Raw genomic sequence first — 25,687 nt, 5'->3', positions numbered from 1 at the left:
TTGCATTTCGGTAATACTGTACTTAGAACATAGCAATTAGTTATGTAACGCTATCCTACATGTTAGTTCTATTAGGTAACTAACTTGTTACATATAATTAAAAATGATGACAGCAATGTAAACAAAAACAAAAGGGGTGAACTAAATCTAAGGCAAAATATGTTATGTAATTGTTTTGAAATAGAACCTGAATGAGCTGAAGAAAGCTAATCACTGATTGGTTGCTATGGGTTACTACTTAGGTGCAGATTTAACAAGTGACAAGTAAAGGGTTAATAAGCACTGAACTAAACCTAGGAGTTCCCAGTTTAAATAATAATTTTGTCCTAAAGTATAACAGTCCTAAATGCAACCAGTGAGCGTGTCAAAATGTACCCAGTGTACCCTGAAAGTACCACAACATCTCCAGTGCAACCAGAAAGTGTCTCATAATCCTTGCTGCACCCACATAAAGTGACAATGTTAAATGCACCTAAAGGCTGCCACACAAAAGCTGGTTTACCCAGAGAGTGCCACACAATAACTTATAGACTGTATAGAGTTTCCATCTCTTTAAAAATGAATAGAGCGAAGTCATTCAGAACTTACATAAACTGCACAAAACACTCGGCAAAAAGCCTGGTTTGCATTATGTGAATCTCTCGCCTGACCTCAATATTCCAAAAGATAAAGAGAAACGGGGGAATTTACTTGGAAATACATGAAAGTAATAAGACTAAGTGTCTACAAAGGTTATTTGGCTCCCAAGAGACATTGCTTCTGACATTTGACAAATTTTATGCATTTGCCACAAAAAAGAGTACATCTAAATTTCAGTTGGTAAGCTTTAAGCTGACTATAGATGTCCTTTTAATGATATCCGTCTTCTTTGCATGGGAATGAGATATTATAGAGGTTGCAGACGTATTCTAGGAGCATTTTTGTGTGAAGATAATAAGGAACAACTTCATCTTCCTTTAATTCAGAGAGCTTGAATTTGAAAAATATGTGGCGTGTTTTATAACAGTTTTGTGTTTCTGCTTCTGTCTGAGTCAGCTGGCTTTCCTTCTATAAAATGTGGCAGACACTCATTGCTGTATCTGCAGTTTTTATGGACTTGACCTTAAAACTCACAGATTGTTGGTTAAGGGAATAAATACATAAGTTATCATCATGAATTCAAGGAACTGTTTGTAATATTCTCATAATGCAGGGGGAACATACGGCATATAGAGAGCTGTCCATAGCATGACAACCAAGCCTGTAAAGCAGTACAAGGCTATCTGGTGCTTCTATTAAAGCAGACCTGTCACCCAGACATAAAAAGCTGTATAAGAAAATTCCCTTTCAAATGAAACTGGAAACCCAAATGTTTTTTTTTTTTTTTAAATTGAGACATCTATGCATATTATAAATGTATGTAGAACCTTAGCTGTCAATCATATATTGCTTGCCCTACCGCTATGCCTTAGGTAGGGGCAGGCACTTCCTAGATTTCACTGCCCTATCTCTGTCTTTAGTTGTGTAGCCTGTCCATGGGCATGGAGCTTCAGGTTCCCCATATTGGAAAATAAGCAATATTTTAAGATGATTCAAAAATTGCATTAATAACAGTGTCTACAAAATGCTTGTTGTGATTGGGAACTCCAAGGGGCAAATTCACTAAAGCGCGAAGCGCCTAACGCTAGTGCAAATTCCCCAGCGTGACGTCATTTCGTTACTTCGCCGATTTACTAACGGGCGCTGGAGTAAATTCACTAGCGAAATGGACCTACTCTAGCGCTACTTCACACCCTTACGCCAGGCGAAGTTGCGCTATGGCGAAGGGACGTAACTACGCTAATTCACTAACTTGCGCATTTTACTGAACGTTACCTCTTGTGCCAGACTTGCCTTCGCCACCTCAGACCAGGCAAAGTGTTATAGAGTAGATAGGGATTGCTTCGAAAAAAGTTTACATTTTTTCTAAGTCCCAAAAAACACTGGCGTGATAGGCTGAAAAAGATCGTACATTTTTTTGGGGGTATCCTCCTTCCCCCCTACATTTCCTAACATACGGCATCTCAACTATACAGTGGACACATGTATAGGGAAAAATAACAGCTCTATTTTATTTAATCAAGCTTTCCCAGGCTTTTGTAGTGTAATGTATTTGCTGCTACATATACGTCCATTGTACTTTAACTTGGCGCCGTATGCAAATTAGGCATCGCTAGCATAACTTCGCTTTGCTTGACAAATTAACGCTAGCACAACTTCGCTACCGTTCGCCTCCCTGAGCGCAACTTCGCATTTTAGTGAATTTGTGTAGCGCTGGTGAAACTACGTCTGATGAAGTGCTGCGAAGCTGTCGCTGGTGCAACTTCGGATCTTAGTGAATTTCCCCCCAAGACTGAAGGAAACAAGATATGAGTAATTTATATGTAGTATAAATAAAATGTATTTTGCTCCACTAACACAATAGAAAAGAATCTGGAATAGGGTTGCCACCTGTCCGAATTTCCCGCAGACAGCCCGGTTTTTGGAAGGGCTGCCCAGGAGAAAAGTTCCTATCCAGATTTCCAAATTACTGTAGGAAATCCGGAGAGGACATTGAAGTGACTGACATGGTGATCAGCCAACCTCTGATCACCACGTCATCAGTCCCGCCCCTGACATCACCCACCCTCACTGGGCCGTCCCCTACATCACCTCAAAAAAAGTGGCAACCCTAATCTGGAATGATTTCATATTGTAACATGTCCTCTTTCAAAGAATGAAGTCTTTAAGCAGCAAAATAATAGCACACGTTCTACTGTACTACTCTGCAATATGTGTGATTATAGCCCTCAATAAATGATGGATGGTCCAATGTTATAAATGCAGTGAAACAGTTAATCATGATATAAGAATTTCACATTTTTCCACAAATATAAGCTCTAAAAATATGAGATTTAATATAAAACTTTGCTAGATAAAAGTTGTCGAGGTTCTTATAGAAGTCAGTGGGAGCTGCACTGATCTTTTTGGACCGCTCTAAATAAATTCAGACTTTAAGAAGTTTTTTTATTTATTTATTTATGGTAGAAACTCTCAGAAAAACTCAAATTTTTAGAGGTTTTCATTTTTTGTAGTGCAGAGTTCAGCATAATTTTCCATTATGTGATAAGTGACCATTACTAAGTTCTGTAATAAAGTGATAAAGAACTGCAGCTTGTCAGTTAATAAATGTGATGCTGGTGGCTAAAAGGGTCACTGTTGAACTTTGAGATATTTCAGAAATTATTTGCACCAGCATTTAGCCTTTCATTTTTAATGCAAAACTAATAAAAGAACTTGCAGGAGACTCGCCTCTAATTTTTTATTATAACAAAACTACAAGCACCCCTTCATAGGGTGATGATCAGTGAGTGAACAAAACATGCTTAAAGGTGCAATTTTAGCAATCTGGTTGCTAGGGTACATATTACCCTAGCAACCATGCATTGGTTTTAATATGAGACTGGAATATGAATAGGAGAGGCCTAAATAGAAAGACAAGTAATAAAAAGTAGCAATAACAATAAATTTGTAGCACTACAGTTTTTAGACGGGGTCAGTGACCCCCATTTGGAAGCTGGAAAGAGTCAGAAGAAGAAGGCAAATCATTTAAAAACTAAACAAAATAAATAATGATGACCAGTTGAAAAGTTGCTTAGAATTGGCCATTCTATAACATACTAAAAGTTAACTTAAAGGTGAACCATCCCTTTAAATATCCCCAGGCCCGGATTTGTGGAAAGGCCACAAAGGCCCGGGCCTAGGGCGGCAAGATTTTAGGGGTGGCATCTCCAGCCTAATCCCCAGTGCTCCAGCAGAAACCTGTGTAGGTGCAAATTTGCAAAGTGTGGAGGGAACTGGAGCAAGGAGCAGTCACAGGGACCTCTGGCCTAGGGGCGCCTGAATCAAAAATCTGGGCCTTAATATTTCACACACTCAAATCTCCTAAACCATATGCATAAACAAAATGACCCATCATCCTTTAAGGCACTTCTGTATGTAAGAGTTGAGGCATATATAAAAAAACCTTTGCTCATTGGCACACATTGTTTTTTCAACATGAATTCATAATAGTAATACACAAAAGCCATAATTTCCTGTTAATTATATCTTTATAAATAGTCCTTGGTGGCATATAACAGTTCTGGTTGCTGCTTAGTGGTGGTACTTGTGTCTGAATCTATGTATTATAGGAAATATAATGTGTTCTAAAATTTACACATACCTATGCTTGAAGGGATGCTGTCATGGGAAAAATTTTCTTTTTTTCTCAAAATGCACCAGTTAATAGTGCTGCTTCAGCAGAATTCTGCACTGAAATACATTTCTCAAAAGAGCAAACAGATTTGTTTTATATTTAATTTTGAAATCTGACATGGGACTAGACATAGTCTCCGTTTCCCAGCTGCCCCCAGTCAGGTTACTTGTGCTCTGATAAACTTCTGTCACTTTTTACTGCTGTACTGCAAGTTGGAGTGATATCACCCCCCTCTCCCCCAGCAGCCTAACAACATAACAATGGTAAGGTAACCAGATAACAGCTCCCTAACACAAGATAACAACTGGTATAAGAACAGCACTCAATAGTAAAATTCAGGTCCCACTGCTACAAATTCAGTTACATTGAGTAGGAGAAACAATAGCCTGTCAGAAAGCAGTTCCATCCTAAAGTGCTGGCTCTTTCTGAAAGCAAATGACCAGGCAAAATGACCTGAGATGACTGCCTACACACCAATATTACAACTAAAAAATACACTTGCTGGTTCAGGAATGACATTTTATATATTTTTTGCAGTGTAAACAGTGTAATTTAGAAATAAAAACGACATTCTAAAAATCATGACAGAATCCCTTTAAGAAAAAGTTCACTCCATACATTGCCTGTGTTAGGTCAAAGAGGGTATCTCCTTTATTTGTATATGAGGTTGTTTGAAAGTAATAGCTTATAGACCAATTTATTCCAGCTTTTATTTACTATATTTGATTTAGTGTGGCTCAAATGTTTACATACACTTTATTCGCATTAGTTGCTTATTAATTCCTTGAAGTGGTAGATCATCTTTTAGTTAACTATTAGTATGTTATAAACTGTCTGATTCTTAGCATCATTTCCATTGTTCTTCATTTTTGATCTTTTATAAAAAAAAATTAAAATTATTTGCCTTACTCTTTTGCTTCTTTCCAGTATTCAAATCAGTCACTGTCCCCTTCAGCCAAAAAACTACTCCACTGTGGGCTACAATCTTATTGTTACTTCTACTTTTTACAACTTATGTTTCTATGCAGGCCTTCTCCTATTCAATTTTCCGTCTCTCGTTCTAACCACTGTCTGGTTGCTATAGAAAATAAGACCCTACAACCAGATAGCTGTTGTAATTCTAAACCGAAGAACTGCAAAAAAACTACAAATAAAATTAAAAATTTGTCTTGGAATATCAATGTCGACATCATACTAAAAGTTCACATGAAGGTGAACTACTTTAACTTGAATCAAGCTCTTAGGTTACTGCCACATAAAGCTGTTTCACTGCCGGTTTGTAAACACAGACAGAGAAACAGCATATCTGCTCCGATTGCTTCTTCATGTATTTGAGCTGACCGGCACCATTTGGCAAAAGAAATGCATACTTTCATGTTTTAGCCCTGAAATCTGCTCTGGGTGTCTGTACACAGACCAACACTGGGAAAACGGCACTAGCGGAATGTGGAGCCGTGACGGGGGGCCCAGCCTGAAGGTAATTTAGAATTAAATTTTGGAGACTATATAGGTATAGGATCTATTAACAGGAAGCCTGTTGTCCAGAATCCTTTGAATTACGTAAAATCTGTCTCCCATAGACTCCATTTTATCCAAATAATCCAAATTTTAAAAAAGATTTCCTTTTTCTCTTTAATAATAAAACAGTACCTTGTACTTGATCCCAACTAAGATATAATGAATCCTTATTGGAAGTAACACCAGCCTAGTAGACGTAAGGTATGAAGATCCAAATTACAGAAAACCCCAGGTCCCAATCATTCTGATAACAGGTCCCATACCTACTAGCCAGGGCCGGGCCAAGGTAGTTTGGCACCCTAGGCAAGGGTTCCGATTGGTGCCCCCTCCCCCCCACCATCCTGCATTAGCATTTCCCACCTTATCATTATGTACCTGTGCCAGCAGCCAATATGATATCCATCAATATTGACCCAAGGTTCTTGCCACCATAACTGTGCCAGCAGCCATTAGCCATCAATATTGCCCAAAGCCCCCCCATCTGTACCTGTGCCAGCAGCCATTATGTATCAATATTGCCCCCAAGGCCCAAGCCCCCCCCATCTGTACATGTGCCAGCAGGCAATGAGCCCATATCCATCAATACTGCCCAAGCCCATACCTGTGCCAGCCCAGCAGCCATTAGCCATGATTATTGTCCCCAAGACAGCAGGCCCCCATCTGTACCTGTGCCCAGTCATATCCATCAATACTGCTGCCCAAGCCCACAGCCCCACCTGTACCTGTGCCAGCCCAGCAGCCTTCAATATTTCACCAGGCCCAAGCCCGCCATGATCTGTACCTGTGCTAGCCCAACAGCTATTAATATGTCCCCCAGGCCCAAGCCCTCCATGATCTGTACCTGCGCCAGCCCAGCAGCCATCAATATTTCCCCAGGCCCCCCATGATCTGTACCTGTGGCAGCAGCCAACAATGAGGCCAGCCACACTGCTGTACCTGTGCCAGCCCAGCAGCCATCAATATTCCCAATTCCACAGTCCCAAGACCCCCCCCCATGATCTGTGTCAGTCAGAAGTAATAAAGGCCCAGCACCAGTAGCACAGGTCTTCAGTGCAAGTTTCTCCCTCTAACATGCACAGATCCTCTCTGCTGCTGCTCGAACCATTGCAATGACGTGCCTGACGCCCAACGTATGGAGACGTCACGTGCTGCAGCCTACTGCGCATCTGCGTTTTTCCGTGAGCATGGAAAATGCCAAGTCACACTCCAGGTTGGGGGAGCGCCTTCACAATTTAAATCTGCTAAAACAAGTCCCAGAGGGGGTTTTGGCATGCAATTTTGAAAAAGTATAATGCCATTAATAAAAGTCAAACAAACTGAATAGTGAAAATGAAAAAAAAAAAAAGGCAAAGCGGTTGCCTACCCCTTGGCCCGGTCCTGCTACTAGCTACTTCTCAAAGTCCAACCTGAACATCAGTAAAGGTGGGGTTAGTGGGGTACATTTGTTTGCTGCCCTATACATTTTTCAAATTATAATATGGCTGATAAAACATTGTTCTGCAATCTCTGTAACATTTGCTATGGGCTAAGGGGCATGCTAACCAAATGGAAAAGGGGTCTTAAACTGAAAAAGTCTGGCCACTGTTCTAAAGGTTGATGAACTACAATTGCCAGCAGCTATGTTGGAGATATTGCAAATAATTTCTACAGGGCAGCAATTCACTATCCTTGGAGCACATCATTTTATTTGGCTTTTTACAGTTTTACAGTGTAAGTCATCTGTGTTGTGTACGTTTCATTAAACTGGGAGGCAGTCACAGTACAATTAAACAGCATAACAGTATATGTATGGACAATAGTAAATTGCAAAAGCGTCAACAATTCGTACAGATAGGAAAGATTATACAGCATGGATTTTGAGGCCCCTTAAGACAAAATGTTAAAACCTCTTGAATGGTCTGTGTAGTGTCTGGCATCAAATAATAAACACGCGTTCTCTTGTCACCTAATAATTGCCTTAGATGCCGCCACTGTCTTTAACCTCGAGGTGGTAAATTGATTTAGCAAAACTGCATCTGTTTTCTCTTGTTACATGATAACTCCTTAATGAGTCTTAACAGCTTATGTGAGCATGAAGCCATTAGCCCTAATGGAGGGGGAGGACATCAGAAATGGCATGGGAAAGGCTAAAGATTACCGGTGGAGTTTTTTTTGTACAAATTATACAGAGTGCACCCCACGGGAATAGCTTATAATGATCTTGTCTCGATATTTTGGACTAATGGGACAGGTTAAATCTTTGCACAATAGTCATTTTTCTAATAGTTTGGTTTGTATGTACTTTCTAATGTTAACCCGTTCAAGCATTTACATAGTTTACAGAAGTGAACACTTTCTAGGCTGTTACTGTACATAAAGAATTTCTGCAGTAGTCCTGTGTGTTGGAACATCAGCATACTTAGGGGCAGGTTTATTATGAATCCGAGTTTTCAAGGTTATTTTTTGGTCAAAAATTATTTCGAAATTGATTATACCCCAACCCTGGAAATAGCTCAAATCCAAAAATAAAACCATTTAAAACCTGTCAAGGTCATGTAGGAGTCAATGCAGAGGTCCCTTGAACCATTTCAAGATGTTAATAGCCTTCATGATGTTCAAGTTTTTTTTGGGGGGGTTTGCCTGAAAACTCGACCAATTCGAGCGTATAGAGTTTTTTTTCGCCGAAAACTTAATCAATTCGAGTTTTCAGGTTGTTAACCCCGAACTTGCTGATTCGAGTTTTTTCTTAAATAAGAAACCATTCAAGTTGTGAGTTCATTCGTGGTACAAAAAAAACTCTAAAATTCGACCTTTGATAAATAACCCCCTTGAAGTAATAATAAAATATGTAGGAAAAAATATTCTATTTTAATGATAATGGTATTGATTGTTGTATGGCATATATAATCTAAAGGGATTAAGGGTATATTTTTTAAAGAGTGAAGTTAGAGTTCGCCACAGTCCTCTAGAGTGAAATTCCATCACTCTCCATTCATTTCTATGGGATTTTGAAAGACGTAGGATGAACTGATAAATACTCTTTTAAAAATCCCATAGAAATTAATAGAGTGTGATGGAATTTCACTCTAGCAGACTGTGGCGATCTGTAACTTCACTCTTTGATAAATATACCCCTTGGTATTTTCAGCGGAGCCTGAACTTGTTCTGCATTGTGGCTAAAGTGTGAAATCATGCCTTTTGTAAGTAGTGTACTATGTACAGCTGTGTTAATGCTAGAAAATGCCAACTCCGATCTACACCTTGTCCAGTTGCACTGACCGCCAAGGCAACTGCCTGTCCGTTTGCGCACTAGCAGATTTCAGTCTGGGCCTTTTGACTATTACTGTTTCCTGCTGGTCAAAATTTTCTGTGTGGTATTGTCCTTTGTTTTAGCTCAAATATTGTGTAATTTGGTCACGCCCACATGCCAGTAGATCACTATAAGTGGGCCCTCTTCCTAATCTACATTGACCCATAACACCCCATACAAGTACCCTTCCACAAAACTGACCAACCACATTTAACATTTTCGGAACCAACTGCGATTCTGTGTTAGGAAGTGATTGACGCCACTGCTGCAATGCTGTCCCCCTCTTCCAGCACTTACCTTTCCTGCACGAGAGGGGCTGCATGCGAGGGAGGGGGTATCGTTGCTTAACTGAATCTGTACACTCACCAAATCATTGATATTTAAATGCTCGTTTCCTGCAAAATATGTGTAACAGAAAACATCTAGTCTCTGCATTGCTTCTCCTAACTCTTGAAACAATGTAGCTATATCCATCCAAGGGGCAAATTCACTAACGCAAGAAGCACCGAACGCTAGCGTTAATTCGCTAGCGTTGGGCATTTTCGCTACTGCGCAAATTCACTAACGAACGCTGGCGCTACCCCTGTGCGCAACTTCGGATTTTAGTGAATTTGCGAACCGCTGGCGAAACTACGCCTGGCGAAGTGCGGCGAAGTTGTGCCTGGCGCAACTTCGCATCTTAGTGAATTTGCCCCCAAGACTCTAGTTCCCACAGTGCCTTGCATGTTCTGTGATAAACTAACATTTGAAGAATTATTCCACACACTGGGGAATTGTAGTCTTGGCTGGAAGAGAGCTGAAACACTTTAACAAATCCTATTTAAAATGATTAAATATGAAAATATGTTTTTTACCTAGTGGTACTGTTAGCATTCAGGGAAAGGGATTAAACATTCATAAATGGCCTTTAATTTTTGATCGATTCTTTTATTCTTTAATAATAAAACAGTACCATGTGCTTAATGTTTAAAAGTCAAACAAATCCATGTTGATGACAAAACAAATCTTTTTTTTTTTTTAGGAAATAGTGCTCCAAATACAGAAAGATTCCTATATAGGTGTCTGTCCTGTATTCCTATTGGTTGGATTCACTGTAGTAACAAGAAAAAAATAATTATAAATATTTTTATACATTTAGTAATACCTGTTAGTGTTATTCAGAATGCTCGGAACATCTGGTTTTCTGGATAAGAGGTTTTTCCATAATTTTGATCTCCATATTTTTAGGCTACTAAAATCATTTAAACTTTAATGAAACCCAAAGCGATTGTTTTGCCTCCAATAAAGATGAATTTATATCTTAGTTGGGATCAAGTACAGGGTAGCATTTTATTATTACAGAGAAAAAGGAAATATATCTATTTTTAATTTTAAATTATTTGATTAAATTGTAGTCTATGGGAGATAGCCTTCCCATAAGTCAGAGCTTTCTGGATAACAGGTTTCAGAATAATGGAATCCCATACCTGTATAACATTATCAGATGACAGCATGTTGCATATTCAACTTCACCAGGATGGGTGTCAGAAGGGGTAAGGACAGTTACAGCAATCATTAACACTTAATGTCACGTAAGGAAATAGTCACTCCTAATATTTCTAAAATACAATGATAACAATGACTTCTAGTGGCCCATTTTGTGTTATGTATATACATGATATGAATTTGTAATGTAATGTATCCACTTTTGTATAATAACATAGTTAATATGGGTTGAAAAAATATTGTCCATCAAGTTGAACCCTTTCTGGCGATGTGATTCCCCCACCATCACTGACCCACAAACTTGACAACTTTGCATCTTTCTCTAATATACAGATATGTACACACATGGGCTCTAACTAATACACGGGGTACTTACCCTCTCTAATACCGGTCCCCTACCCGGCCAAAACACAAAAGTACAACGCCACACAGTCACAGTACCTTCACAGAGTCCCTTTTCCTTTGGAAAACAAACAGCAGTACTCCAGCCTGGTTCCCAAAGATCCCAGGTCTCAACCCTCTCAGCATGTAACACATATATGCACACATATATTCCTGACTGGACATTCCACAGCTGGTTGGGCGGGTTTGGGTTGAAATTTGGATGACCATTTTGCATTAGGGTTGGGTGTGGGTCAGATTGGCAAGTACACTCCTCCACTGCTCCCAAAAATTCCCTGTCTTGGAACTAGAGGTGCACACAGAAGTAGTGTACAGAGTGAGAAGTCATAGTTACGGTAGGGTTGCTACCTCACCCCTTTAAAACCAAACACATATGGAAATCACAGGCTGCATGGCTAATTAGCAATTCATTTAGATGCATGCTGCAAACTGAACTGATTATTTGCAGCTATGCATCTAAATGAATTGCTAATTAGTCATGCAGGCTGTGATTTCCATATGTGTTCGGTTTTAAAGGGGTGAGATGGCAACCCTAAGTTATGGGTTGGGCGCAGGTCCTACAATAGCAACATTGTGTAGGTTAGGGTCGGGTTTGTGTTAAGTTATTGCAGTTAGGGTTGGGTATGGGTTGAGAAAGTTAAGTCTGAATGGGTGGCCTCTCCTCCTTTTTTGTTTTCTGTTTGAAAAATATCCTTTGTTATCTGTGCACAGTGTCCTGTTTTATATGTGAAGAGTTATCATATTACCTCACAGACTCCTCTTTTCCATCAATATAGCTACATTTTATAGACTTTCATGTAGTTTTATTGTTCCATTCCCCTTTCAGGTTTAGTTGCATATCTCTTGCACACTTTCAAGCTAATTACTATCCTTCCTAAGCAAGTCAGCCCAAAACTGTACTGCATTATCAAGATAAGGTTGTGCCAGAGATCTATAAAGAGGCTTTTGTCCCTTGTGATGATTGCATTTTTATACAAATATTTCTTGAATAAAAAGGCTCCCGACCTAATTACATTTAGGTGCTGATTTGTCAGTGCTTGAGCCTTTGATTTCTGCATCCAAATACATATAAAAAATATATAAAAAGCTTGACATCTAAAACCTGCCGTGCTTAAAAAGAGAACTAAACCTTATAAATGAATAGGGTTTAAAATTCCATGTTTTATATACTGAACTTATTGCACCAGCCTAAAGTTTCAGCATCTCAATAGCAGCAGTGATCCAGGATTTCAAACTTGTCACAGGGGGTCACCATCTTGGAAAGTGTCTGCGACACTCACATGCTCAGCGGGCTCTGAGCAGCTGTTGAGAAGCTAAGCTTAGAGGTCATCGCAAATTATGAAGCAGAAAATGAGATTGGTCTGTAATATAAGCTGATTCTACAGGGCTGATTATTAAATTCTGATGCTAAGTGCACTGATTTCTGTGCTGCCATGTAGTAATTATCTGTATTAATTACTAATCAGCCTTATATTGTGACATTAATATTCTATGTGTACTGTGTATTTTGAGTCAGTCCCTAAGCTCAGTAACTGACAGCACCATGGAGCATGCGCAGTGAATCAGCAGCAAAGAACATGAGGAGCTACTGGGGCATCTTTGGAGACACAGATCTTTACTGCTAAATGGCTGTGGTTGCCTGGGTCTGGTACAGAAGCACAAAACATAATGTACAACATTTCTAGCCTATTTCTTTAGTCTTGCTTTCCTTGTCCTTTAAAACAAAAAATTTTTGTTAAGGAATAAATAGAAACCATGCATGACTTTAGGAGTTCACGCGTGGTTTTAGGAATCGAATGCACAAGCCTGCTAAATCAGCTCCTAACTGAATAAGCAGCATAGTCTTGCATCTAACTACACTGAACCTCTTGTGTGACTTTGCCCCCAAGCCTCCCAATCACTCTTCAAAGTGGAAACATCTTTCTTTGAGCCGACAGTGTTGCAAAATGTTGTATAATCAGCAAAAACAGTTTCAGACCCTCCTTACGTCTTTCAAGCACCAACTGAGATTTTGAGGGATGTAGGGAGTTGTTGGCCCCTAGAGCTGTGGTACCAAAGATTCTTACCTTGCTGTAATAACTTCCCTTCACTAATTTCATGATATGATTGTTAATGCTTCCGTCTTGCTTTCTACCATCTCTCTAACATCTATAATATATTTTATCTAGATTTCCATATACTGTATATATTCTCCATCCTGTGTGAAACTACATATATATATAATTTGTTAATTATACTGCTATTCAGAGGCTGTTGGCCATGTTAATATACAACTGATAGAGAAGTCTATAATTTCAGTTAAATATTATCTTTTATAAGATACAGTGATGAGGCATCAAAGAGTTAACCAGGCTTCCTGACTTAATGTTGCCGTCAATACAAAGTGGCGCCGAATTCTGTTGGCCCTTCTGAGGCTTTCCTGACAACACACTAACAGACTTTGTGCAAGTTGTTTCCTATGAATTATTAAAACAAACGTTTGGCTGCTAATTGATGAACACTAATGTGTTTTCTAATCACTGCAGTTTGAGTTTTTAGCACTAAACAAAACAGTTACCATTGATCTGTGGCTTGATCCTGGTTGCAGACGCCTGCAATCTGGGCCTCGAGCTTAAATGTTCTTAGACGCCATGTACCCCCAGGTCACATGGGACTGTGGGTCTGTTCTCTTCCTTCTTCCATACCCAAACTTAGTTACTTTGACATTGAAGTCATTGGTAATTTAAACCAATTGCACTGATGTATCACCTACAGACTGACAGCTTTTATACATCTTTCTCAGAACTAACAAATTGCATGTATTCATAATTAGCTTTTTATTATTATCATTATTATTGTAATGTACAGTATACATTATTGGCACTATATAATAAATTTGTGTATTTATTTCACTGTATGGGGTGAATTTGTTATGTTATCCCAATGTGTGAGGCCAACTGAGCCATACTAGTACATAGAAAGCTATTGTTGTTTTTTGAAAAGAAACCCCTGAAAGTGTATTTCATCTGCTTTATTTAATCAGTCTGAATATATGTACAAAACACAGTTTCCATTATGGGTTTTTTCATATCTAATAAAAAATTTGTATCTGACTATATCATACAGTGTAGACAGTAGAAAAGGATCAAATGCATATTTACCATAAATACATATATATAAAATATTTTGTGCTTTGCAAATTATGTGAGGGTTTTAACCTCCATACTGTCAAATAATTTAGTAGATGTTATTAACCATAAGCAGTAGGTTAAAGGAGAAACAAATATGCCACTGGTGAAGATGTTATCTTGTATCCAACTCACATAACACACACAACCTAGACAAATATAGTGAGTATTGTGATGACACTGGCCTTTTAAAGCACATTTAAAGCCTACATTTTCCTACCATGTATATAAGTCAGACATATCTTCCCCACCCAAGCCACATCATTTGTATTCCATGTACCCCCTCCATTTGTCAGCGCCATCACATCTTCCTAAAACAAATAGCAGCTTTCACCTGGCGACCATTTTCCCTCTGACACATCATCAGTAACATTGACATCTGCAAACAGGATTTTTTTTACTGTAAAGTTCATGCAATGAAGAATGCAGGTTTACACAGGCATAACACACTTTGATAAAAAGTTCTGCTGTGGTTGAGCACTGTAATGGTTAAGCTGAGCTCAGGAGAGGTGCTTAGGAGAAAAAAATAGGATCAGACAGCTAGAGTTTCTATGGTAACCAGCAATGCTATCTCTTCATTGGCTGTAAGACTGAATAATGTAAACTATGGTTGTTATATACACCAAAAAAAATTTGACTGGTATATGCAAGGCCATATGCCACAATTTCTACTTTTGTCATATCCCGTCTGGGTTATATAAAAGAATGTGAGTTCACATTTCTTCAGATATGTAACACATGGATTTTCATTTAATTCTTCTTTTTTTAAATGCATTTTAATAACGTGCCCAGTTACACACTAGATTTACCTTTCAGTAAACTGATATACTGCATTCCATAACCAGGGTGTGCAGGGAACATCCTACAGAAATGGTGCATATCTTATTCAATTAGTTGAATGATGCGTAATCTCTTTTAAGCACTCTTGGCTGTGGTGACTCTATATAAATCTTAGAAAATAGCACCTAAACATACTGCAGATCCATACCTCCCGTTTTTCGCGGGAAAGTCCCAATTTTGACAGCTCAACCCGCAGTCCCGGGTTTGTTACTGAAATGTCCCGACTTTCTTTTTGATCTCACTGAACAGCCAGTAAAAGATACAACGTTTCTAACTTGATTGGCTTTTGGCAGAGAGCCCAGAATACGTCGTTACTTCCACACCTTTGTAACAATACAGATAAGCAGGCCTCTTGGGAAAACTGACTTGCAGTTTAAAGGGCAATTAGCAAAACTGTAATAACACATAAAACCACATAAATTTGTTTAAACTTTCATAACCTGCCAAATTATGTAAAATGAACATGGTAATTAGGAGTTTTGCCCACAAAATGGGTGTGGTCAAAAAATGTTTTGCCTCACTCTGCTTGGCAAATCTTTTTGTCTCTCTTTCTATTTCCAAAATGGGAGTTATGCAGAAAACAGCTATTGTATATATATTTAAAGTGCTACTTTTTATTACTCATCTTTCTGTTTAGGCCTCTCCTATTCATATTCCTGTCTCTTATTCAAATGAATGCACTGTTGCTAGGGTAATTTGAACTTTTTATATACAAATATATATACATAAATATGCATTGTCTAAGTTCAACTCAATTGAATGTGGGGCTTTGTTTTGACAATAGATAAATGATGGCTGAACACAGCAAAGCTGATAACAAACCTTATGCGATAAGAAAAGTAGTCCCGCTTCAAAGAGCAGATTATAACATGTACTAGACAAAAATTTAAATACAAGTTTTTGGTGTTTTGGTCCTTTAATGCAGTGGTCTTGCTTACCTATTCACAGGTTGATACACATAAAATGATATGGCTGGCAATCTTGATAAGACATCCTGTTTTAGGCTTATACCACACCAGGCTGTTTCTTCTTCTTAATATTAATATAGAAACGGAGGTGGAGAAAAAGCTCCTTAGGCTAAGTTCGTGGACAGGCACAGCATATTTACAGGTTTCCTCGCCGAAATTCACTCCGTATTTATACACTGACGGAAAAACAGTCTGGTGTGGCATTAGCCTAAACATTGAGCCACCAAGAGATTGCTCTGAGGGCAGAGGACTATACAGAAGGTATCACTTATGTTTTGTACCCTGTTTATAGCATAGTAATTCTATATCAACCTGTGTTAAGAAGTGCACTATTCAGAACTATTCCCTGTAGGGGGTGAGATGTTGAAATTGCAGTCTTTTGCATAGGAACCTTTTTTTTTTTTTTTTGAGTTAAAGAGTTGTGTATTTTTGTAAGTTATGTTTTCATGATTATATTACAATGTGCTGTTTACATGTAGTTAGTTAAGATGTGACAAGATCACAAAAGTATACATTTTTTAGCACACAAATTAACTAGCAACCAAATGCTGACTTAATTAATAATGCATGTGTGTGCCGTATGTCATTGCGAAAAATTAGAAATTACTTGATATACATCAAGCTACCAGCCGCGAGCCATTTATTTTCTTGTTTTGTAGGATCTATATATCTAAATGCTTAATGAGTAAAATGAATAAACACTTCATAAGAGATATAGCATATTTGTTTAAAGCCACTTGATGCAAATTGTATCAATTACATTTAAGGATTAATAATAGTAATTATAATAATAATATTAACTATTGACACTTTGGGGCCTATTTAGCTGTGTAAAATTAGAAAATCAGAAAAAGTGGTGTAAATGAAATAACATATTTAAAGAGCTGTGTATTATTTCTTAGGCTTGACCATCCATGCAATACTTGAAATCAACTTGAATGTAACTAGCACACTATATATAAAACTTCGTATATCACTTTACACATCTCATTTGCAATAATTGACTTCATTATTTTGCATTATCTCAGACATGGCACAGACCAGTCAAGCCAATGGGAGATATTTAATCAGCAAGAAAATGCCAGCTAAAGAAGTGGCAAAGCAATCCCTTTTTTTCCCAACATTGAGGGGCAGATTTATTAAGGGTCAAATTGAACATTAGAATTTTTTAATTGAATTTTTTAAGAATTCAAATTTGGCTATTCGCCACCTAAAACCTGCTAAATTCATGTATAAGTCAATGGGAGAGGCCCAGTGACCAATCTGGAGTTGTTTGTAGCCTTCCTGACATTCAAGTTTTGTCTGAGAAAAAACTCGAATCAAGTTTGGTCGAATTCTAATAGAATTTGATTTGAGTTTTCGGGTCGGTAAAATTCGTCCCAAGTTTTATTAAAAAAACTTGGGAAATTTTTTTATTAAATAACCCCCAAGTTGAATTTCCACTATATATTCTAATTTAAAGAAGTTTAAAATAACTTACATGAATTTGAAATTTGACCTTTGATAAATGTGCCTCTGAATTTTTAAAGCTACTTTGTGTGTCAGAATCTTAAATGTTGCCTTCAATCAATACGCAGCTTGAAAAATCTGCTGCATTTCGGATGTACTGATTTTACTCCCAAGTCTATCTTGCCGTACCCTAAAAGGAATATGCTGTATACTTATTTTGGGTAGGGTTGTTAAAACTTTATAATCGAGGAACTTAATTATTGTCTCTGTAATTTGTTTGATTCAAAGCAATTATATTTTTCTTTTCCACAGACTCTTAAAACTGGACTTACCATAGTTGGGAAAGTAGTTACCCAGCTCACAGGTACACTGCCAGCAGGTACACCAGATGAGGACCAGCCTACTCACAGTAATGCTAGACGTAGTCCTCTTGTCCCCGGAGTTATTACCGTCATTGACATAGAGACGGTTCCAAAAGGACAGGTAATATATTTTGTGCTCTATATCTGTAATATTTGTTTTCATTATGAAATATGTGGAAATGAGGGAATTTTTGTTGTAGTATGGATTAGTCAAAATTTTTCGTTATAAAAAAAAGTCAGTATTGATATTAACAAATTATGGAATTAAATATTGATTACTGATCTAATCAATGGAAAAACCGTTAGAACATTACAACACTTTTTATAAGTAAGACAAATATTGATAAAGTTTGGAGCAAAACCATAATGGTACAATAGCATCAGTAGAGAATTATATTTATACTTCCCAGAGCTTCAAAGATATATATTGAACATCCATGACTTCAGCATTCACAGTATGCATGCACTTTTATGATAAAGTAATAGTATCAGTAATCATTTGTAACTAATTTCAGTTTTTTTACTGTGATCTAAATTCTTTTGTGCAAAATCTCACATTTGAATTAAGGCTTCAGAGACTTAAACATTAGAGAGTAAGTGCAAAAAAACAAAAATCAACGAGAGATGTCCTAGGCAAAATTGAAGTGTTTTTCAAAAGTGTAAACTTTAGAGATGTGTAAGTACAGGGGCAGTGCTGCCTTCTTCACAACATCCACTGTTGTTAGAGCAAAGCTGTACTTTTTAAATCAGCAAAAAAAGTTAGCATTTTATGGAACATTAAAAATGAAAAAAAAATGGTTTATCCAGCTTGCAACCAATTAAATCTGCTTCAGCTTTTGGTTGTTTTTTTTTTTATTGCACATTTACAACTGTTATTTATTTGAAAGACCTTGGATAAGTACTTAATTGGCTTTTGTAGATTATGAACCTGTGAACTCTAACACGAGCAACCGTGGTGATAAATTGCTCAGTCAAGTTTTGTTTATTTTACATTAATGCAGTTCTTTATTTAATCACACGCTAAAGCCAGTTATTAATGCTTTATTTTTGCAATGACATTTCAGAATTTATAGAACTCAGGAAGCATTTCCTAAATTTCACTTTAAAAAATTTCAGATCTAAATATTTTATTCCCTTAATTTTCGAATTGTTAAAGTCAATAATGTACCAGATTATTAAATCATGTTTCTGCCACTAAAAACAACCTAGGATGTTGATGTAAAACTCCAAAAACAAGGGAATTGTTTCAATAATAATGTTACAAATGTTTTCTTCAAATCGGTCAAATCTTATAAATTACAGACACTTTTTTTTGTAGTTGATGGTCTTTTGCAGCATGTTACCTTCTACCTTTTCCATGCTTTCTTGTATTGTTGCCCTTTGCCGATATGCTGCATTTATTCACCAGCTCTTATACTCGGCCACACAGGTAGCATAGCCCATCCATCATTTCTTGTAGTGGCTTTATTGTCTACAACAACTGTTTCCTTTTGTTATTTTATATGCAACCATATAAAGTTGTTTGGAATCTTTTTTCCCTCCTTTAATTATCCTTATTCTTTAAAAATGCATGAGCAACTGCTCATTTATTTTTAAAGAAACAGGAGAATTACAAGTATTTCCTTAAATTTAGGTGCAATCAATCCTTTAAGTGCCGCAGATTGTAGAATATACGATGCGTGGATAAAGGTACCTAAGTGCTATAGTTATCGGCCTTGTAATCTAAAGTATGCTTCTAACTGATACTTTCATGCATATAATACAATGTTTTGACACATTTCCCTATGTTAGGAAAGTATGTATTTTTTATTTAGATATTTAGAGCCTTTTTGCAAAAGTAGAATTTAAAAGAAAAAAAAAAAACATGAAATCAGACATATTTATATTTATTTAGCTTTGTCCTGAAAAAATCTATTACAAATCATCTGGCATTTAATGCAAATGAAACTGCCACTGGAAGGTTTACGTATGGTTTAAACAGTTTTTTATTATGTTATATGTAGCCATTCCTTTTGTTTGTCTATATTTAGCTGTTTACTGGAGATGTTAACATGCGGCTATGGAGACGCTGATGTATAAAAACCTCCCACTGTACTTGTGTGTGACAACGCTGGCTCCTCTGTATGAGTCAGTAGTTCAGAGTGATGACTGAACGACTGAATCAATGGCCAGTTTGGCCACACACAGACCCAATGGTTTGGCAGATACCAAATAGTAGTCAAATATTGTGGGCTGAGAAAAAAAAGTAGTGTAATTTTCAGATGGATTTTTGTTCATAACGTTATAGAATAACACATATTAACTTCACTATACCATTAGCGTGCCCTTGCAGTAACCACTCAAACATACCTGTGATAATTATATATTAATTGCATGTAAAATCGCATGTTAAATCGATCAGTCAGTGAGCTCACTACATTTTGAATGGAAGTGGTGCCTTAGTGCATGCTAGTATTACTGCTCTCAGCTGCCAGTTGGCAACTCTATGCTGGTCGGAGCAGGAGCCCTGCACTCCACTACTTTTTTGTTTTCTATTTAACAGGGGGGAAATCACATTTCATCTTTTTAATTTATATACTAATTACAGATAAATAATTATCATCAGCACCAGACCAAAAACCCCTAGCAAGAGGAGGAAATATAAATTAAGGCTATCTTTAAATGAGGATTTCCCAAAACAAAGTAGCCTCTTTGTATACAGAACTAGATGTCCTTTCTCCGTTCTCTCTCTGTCCCTCAACTGACATGTTTTATTACATATAATACTGGATGTCTGACGCCTCTTCACTCCCACTGTTTTAACCCAGGTATTTTGTGGTCAAGCCAAATATGTTAACTGGCTTGTTTAAACTTCCTTTTAATGATGTGTCGGCCATTACGTGGCAAGTAAAGTGTTTTGGTATTTATTTACATCAGTTAATTAACTTAAGTGCATTGGAGATAACTGTATGCAGATGTTCTCGATTCAATTAGTGTTACACACATAAACCTTTTTTATGCTTTATGACTTCTAATATGCTTTCATGTATTTAGATTTGCTTTGGCGTGAGCTTTGATTCTTCATTGTCCAGCTATTTTATCTACTAGCCCACCCATCCCGAAGAAACAACCTTGCCTTTTTTTAAAGGCTTTGAACTCAAATAAATCTTTCCTAAAGTTTCCATTTCACTTAAAAGTCCCAAAACATCAGAGGTAAATTACCAGTAGATAGATTTCTTTCTAGTGTGTCCACTGTGTTCTTCCTCATTTACTGGAACAATTTTAATTCAGATTTCAGAAAAAAAAATATTTAGTTAGACACACACTTTAGTGGTTTGTTTACATACGGGCATACGGGAATGATAAAATAAATTAATAAATTAAATACTTGAACTTGAAAATACTGACCTAAGCTTGATTAAAGGAACCCCTGTTGTATCGCTGGATGCATGTATATATGGTTTGTTTACAACAAATTTTAGCAATTGTTGGAAGAAACTGCACACCTCTATCTCTTTACAAATGACATCTTACGCTAGTGCCACACTAGCAGATTCCTGACCAGCATTTGTAAGAATCAGTCCCTACACTCCTAACAGCTTTTTGATGTGTCTGCACCCAGAGCCACTGTGTCAGCTGGGGTGCAGGTACATGGAGCCAAAATGCATACTTGTGTGTTTTGGTGCCGAAATACTCTCCTTGTGCCTGCACTTGGGCCATCGCAGTTGCTCTTGGTGCAAGCACATCAGAAAGCTGTTAGGACATAGGGGCTGATTCTCAGCCTGTGTTTATCCACGGGCTGAGAATATACCTAGTCTGGCAGTAGTCTCAGTCTTCAAGATCGGCACAACCATAGTGCAAATGCATTGAAGAGCTACAAGATTACAACCTATACCAATATAACTAATTACATCAGTACGTTTAGGGTTGTGGCACATGGGGAAATTTACTACTACTTGAATTGTCCAATAACTGCTATTAATCACTTACCAGCAACATGTGCAGAAGTAGCAGATCTAGTAGCTAAAGGGTATAATAGTGGGCCCAGGGAGTGTGAAGTGTGCAGGGTCCTAAATGAATAGGACAAAATGGATTGCTAAGAAATGTGTCAGCTGATATTAAAGATGCATTTAATAATGCTAGAGTTTTTGCTAGCTTCTTTTGACTTCAGATGAGTCACTAGGAGGCTAGGTGAAATAACAATATAGTTATTATTATAATATATATTATAATATATTAAACTTTGCCTTAGAATAATAAATGGCTGACAGCTTCCAGTGATATATGTGTATAAAGTCTGCCCAAAGGTACAGTGACACCTCCTTTTAGTTACCTCAAATAGTGTGGGTATAGATGGTGTGTGCATGTGTGTGATTAGATTATCAACATTAGGCTTTTACTGGAGTATGCCAAAGCTGTAACTGGCTGCATCACACATGAACACATTTTCTGTGACTACCAACACAATGCAAAGTACCCTGCTGAAGCTTAAATGTAATGAGTTCACCACCATAACTGTGTTGAGGGTCTTTGTAGTAGGTCTGGTGGTGCTTGACTTATCTATCAAAGGCATAGTATTGTTGTCACTGTTGAGAAATAAGAAACTGAGCAGGCAATTTGCTTTCCTTTTAAGGAATATAGACTTTCTGCCATAAGCTGCAGGAGGCGCATGATACATTACAATCTGTATTTTTATTGTAGTATATTAAAAGGATAAAACATTGTAAGATTTTCTTGGGGGGGGGGATCTTTGCCATTTCTCCTGGGACAGTAACCTTAGATGTTTATGGACTGAAACTGTAAAACCCACAAATATATTTGGCATGCACCGGCTAAAATAAATGGAAGCCATTTTGTGATAACACTGGGTGCCATAATGCATTACTGAAGTGATGAAGTGTCATCTGATCAAGAAATTACTGTCAGTTTTTTTTATCAGTTCTAAATTGTATTTTTAGAAGAGCCATTAAATGTACTTATGATGACAAATTCATACAATAATCTCAGTCAAAAATTCATAAAATCTATATATGGATTGCTGTAGTTGCTTCTACATTGATTACTTGTGAGACCATAAATATATAGAAGAATAGTTAATACTAAGTCCCTAATCTGCTGATTATAGATCAATAAGGCAAATGGACTGAACTCTCATTTTGTTTTTCTCTATGGAATGGACTTTGTACCTTAATATTTACTGCCTATAGTTTAACTTTTGAAGATAATCAAAAAGTGGTTGATAAATGTTTAACCATCTGTACCCCATACTGAATAATATATAGGTCCAGTGATCTAAACTATTTAAGAATGTATGTTAGTCATTGTTCCAGCCTGGTTTAATGTTGATATTTTGGTGTGGTGGTGATTAAGTCTGGACTGGCACATTTCCCACTATTCACCAAAGAATTTGATTTAACGGCACAACTGATGGCACTGTTTTTTGAGGTCTATGGGAAAAACCTTTGCTGTGGTAAGAAATATGACAGCTAACTCTCATTTTACAAGTGGTAAGTATGTAGAGAAGAAACTTTTATTAGCACAAAATATATAACTTATAAGCAAGGTAGTATATTAGTGTGAGACATAGTAATGTTTTGCGTGATATTGCATTTTCTATAAGCAAGATGTACATGTGCAGAATGTTAGGCTAAATGTTCCACTCACACAGGAACATCTTTATAGTTGAAATCTAAATGAACATAAGTGTAGTACTTGACTGTACCTTACCACATTTAAGTGAGCAAAGAGGGACACATGACTGATTTAAGCCAGGAACAAAAAGGCTCGCTATAAAATGGTAATGGAGAAAGAGTTTCCAAATATAAGAAAGAGAATGGAAAATTTGCTATAGAGTTCTGAAATTATATGACCCATCCAACCATGTAAACCATCCATTCCAGTCACACTTAAAAATAAAAGAGAACATGTAACCACAATGCAAAATGAAAGGGAATGTCCCATTTAATGAATTAAAATGCCACCCTAAGCACATTTGCAGTATACATTGATTACATTTTTAATGGATTTGAAGTCATTAGTGTCTATCCCTATGCTCTGCCCTGATAACTAGACCAATGATCCCCAACTACTACCTTGTGAGCAACATGTTGCTCTCCAGCCCCTTGGATGTTGCTCCCATTGGCCTCACACCAAGTGCTTATTTTTGAATTCCTGATTTGGAGGCAAGTTTTGGTTGCATAAAAACTAGGTGTACTGCCAAACAGAGCCTTGTGTAGCTTGACAATCCACATAGTTGCTACCAAATGGGCAATCACAGCACTTATTTGGCACCCCAAGAACATTTTTCATGCTAGTGTTGCTCCCCGAATCTTTTTACTTCTGAATGTTGCTTACAGGATCAAAAGGTTGGTGATCCCTGCCTTAGACATAGTAGCCAAAGCTAACTGTTCAACAGGAGAAACTGACTTCTCCTACATTGTCAGAACCAGAAAAAAAGAAAGGGATAAACAAATACTGCTTTTCATTTGTGAAAGCAACACACAGCATTTGAACATTTCATAGCAATTTTCAACTACGAATGCCTGTTTTTGTGTAACCTCTTAAAATGATAAATGTATATAATTTGCCATTGTTGTTTTTATTCCAGAGTTTTTTGGCTCTTTATAAATAATAAATGTAATAATAATTAACTTTCTTTGTTATACAAAAACTGGTTTTGGATGGAGTTTCCCTTTAAATAAAGATCTATCATTTTAGATAAAAAATTTAGTATGTAATTAGGCAGGACAAAATGCATTTGAAGAAAAAAGCTATTTGCTTCATAGTGTTCAAAAAAATTCTGTTGTGCACAGTTTTTAAAAACGGTCTGCTCAGGTCTGAATTGATACAATATTTTGGAATTGCTCCAAAATGAACACTAAGGGTCATACTTTTAGTGCTCTTGCACTTGCACCCTCAGAAGTCATGAAGGACCCCTATAATCTCTCCAATTTGTTGCCGTCTAATGTACAAGCACAACATTTTAACACTGTAGAATGTAAGTTATCACTTAAAGAGTCTGGCAATAACAAAGGAACTGCTGTTTAATTTTATATTTATATATTGTATATGGACTTTAGCAGAGGAAACTCGTCAGTGGTTTTCTAATGAAAAAGGAATGCTGAAGGCTAAAATAAAGTTGTCCCTATCTGGAATATCCAACTTGCTGCCAGTGTTCCCTCTAATTTCTTGAAGGCTACATATGCAGAAATGATCTTTGTGTGAGGTGTGGGTGGGTCTGGCCAAGGAATGAATTGTGTGTGTGTGCATGCCAGATACTCTGTGCATCCCATAATTTCGTACATATGTTGCTTTCATGACACAACTTAGAGGGAACATAGACTTTGGTCCTCTGTCTGTTGTTGAACTATAAATCTTAGTGTCAGCAGTCAGGAGAGCTGGGAACTTTAGTTCAACAGCAGCTAAATTACTGTAAATTTAATAAAATGTGCAGTCTTGTGGAACAGCTAACTAAATTAATTTTGTAAATGTTTCATGTAGCTTTTTAATCGTTGACTTACCTAAATGGCATAAAAATAGGAATATGTCCAATCTAAAACACTAGCCTCTCCTGTTATCTGCCCCTCTGGCTCCCATTGGATGCCTGGAGCTATTGATAAGCAATAGGGTTTATTGCACAGTATGGTCAAGCTGGAAACCCAACATCCAGAAATGGGAATGCTATTTCCCAGGGTGCCCATTTTAGGCAAATAATCCAAATATATTTTAATGATTTTCTTTTTTTCAGTCATAACAAGTCCCAACTCCTGACTAAAGTGCATACATCCAGGGCAAACAATCCTTTCAGGTTTATTTATTATTTAAATGTATTTTATTAGACTAAATATCCCCAGGTCCCAAGCATTATAGATGAGCATCCTGTAAAGGCTTGCCCCTTCCCATGCATCTTCTTGTGTACCCCTGGGTGTGCACCCCACAATTTAGGAAGACCTGAGCTTTAGTGTTGTTCATCA

At 37.2% G+C, this 25,687-nt stretch overlaps 1 protein-coding gene across 7 annotated transcripts in view; it reads left to right on the top strand.

Annotated features, from left to right (window-relative positions):
* Nucleotides 1-25,687, top strand: part of bcas3.L (breast carcinoma amplified sequence 3 L homeolog) — a 603,015-nt gene that overhangs the window by 113,785 nt on the left and 463,543 nt on the right. For all 7 annotated transcript variants that reach the window (XM_041582224.1, XM_041582225.1, XM_041582223.1 and 4 more), the window contains one exon: nt 17,686-17,856. In XM_041582224.1, coding sequence (XP_041438158.1) covers nt 17,686-17,856 — 171 coding nt within the window. The remainder of the gene's footprint in view (nt 1-17,685; nt 17,857-25,687) is intronic.

Source organism: Xenopus laevis, chromosome 2L, assembly GCF_017654675.1.
Source record: "Xenopus laevis strain J_2021 chromosome 2L, Xenopus_laevis_v10.1, whole genome shotgun sequence".
In the NCBI taxonomy this organism is placed as follows: domain Eukaryota; kingdom Metazoa; phylum Chordata; class Amphibia; order Anura; family Pipidae; genus Xenopus; species Xenopus laevis.
This window is presented reverse-complemented; position numbering and strand designations above follow the sequence as displayed.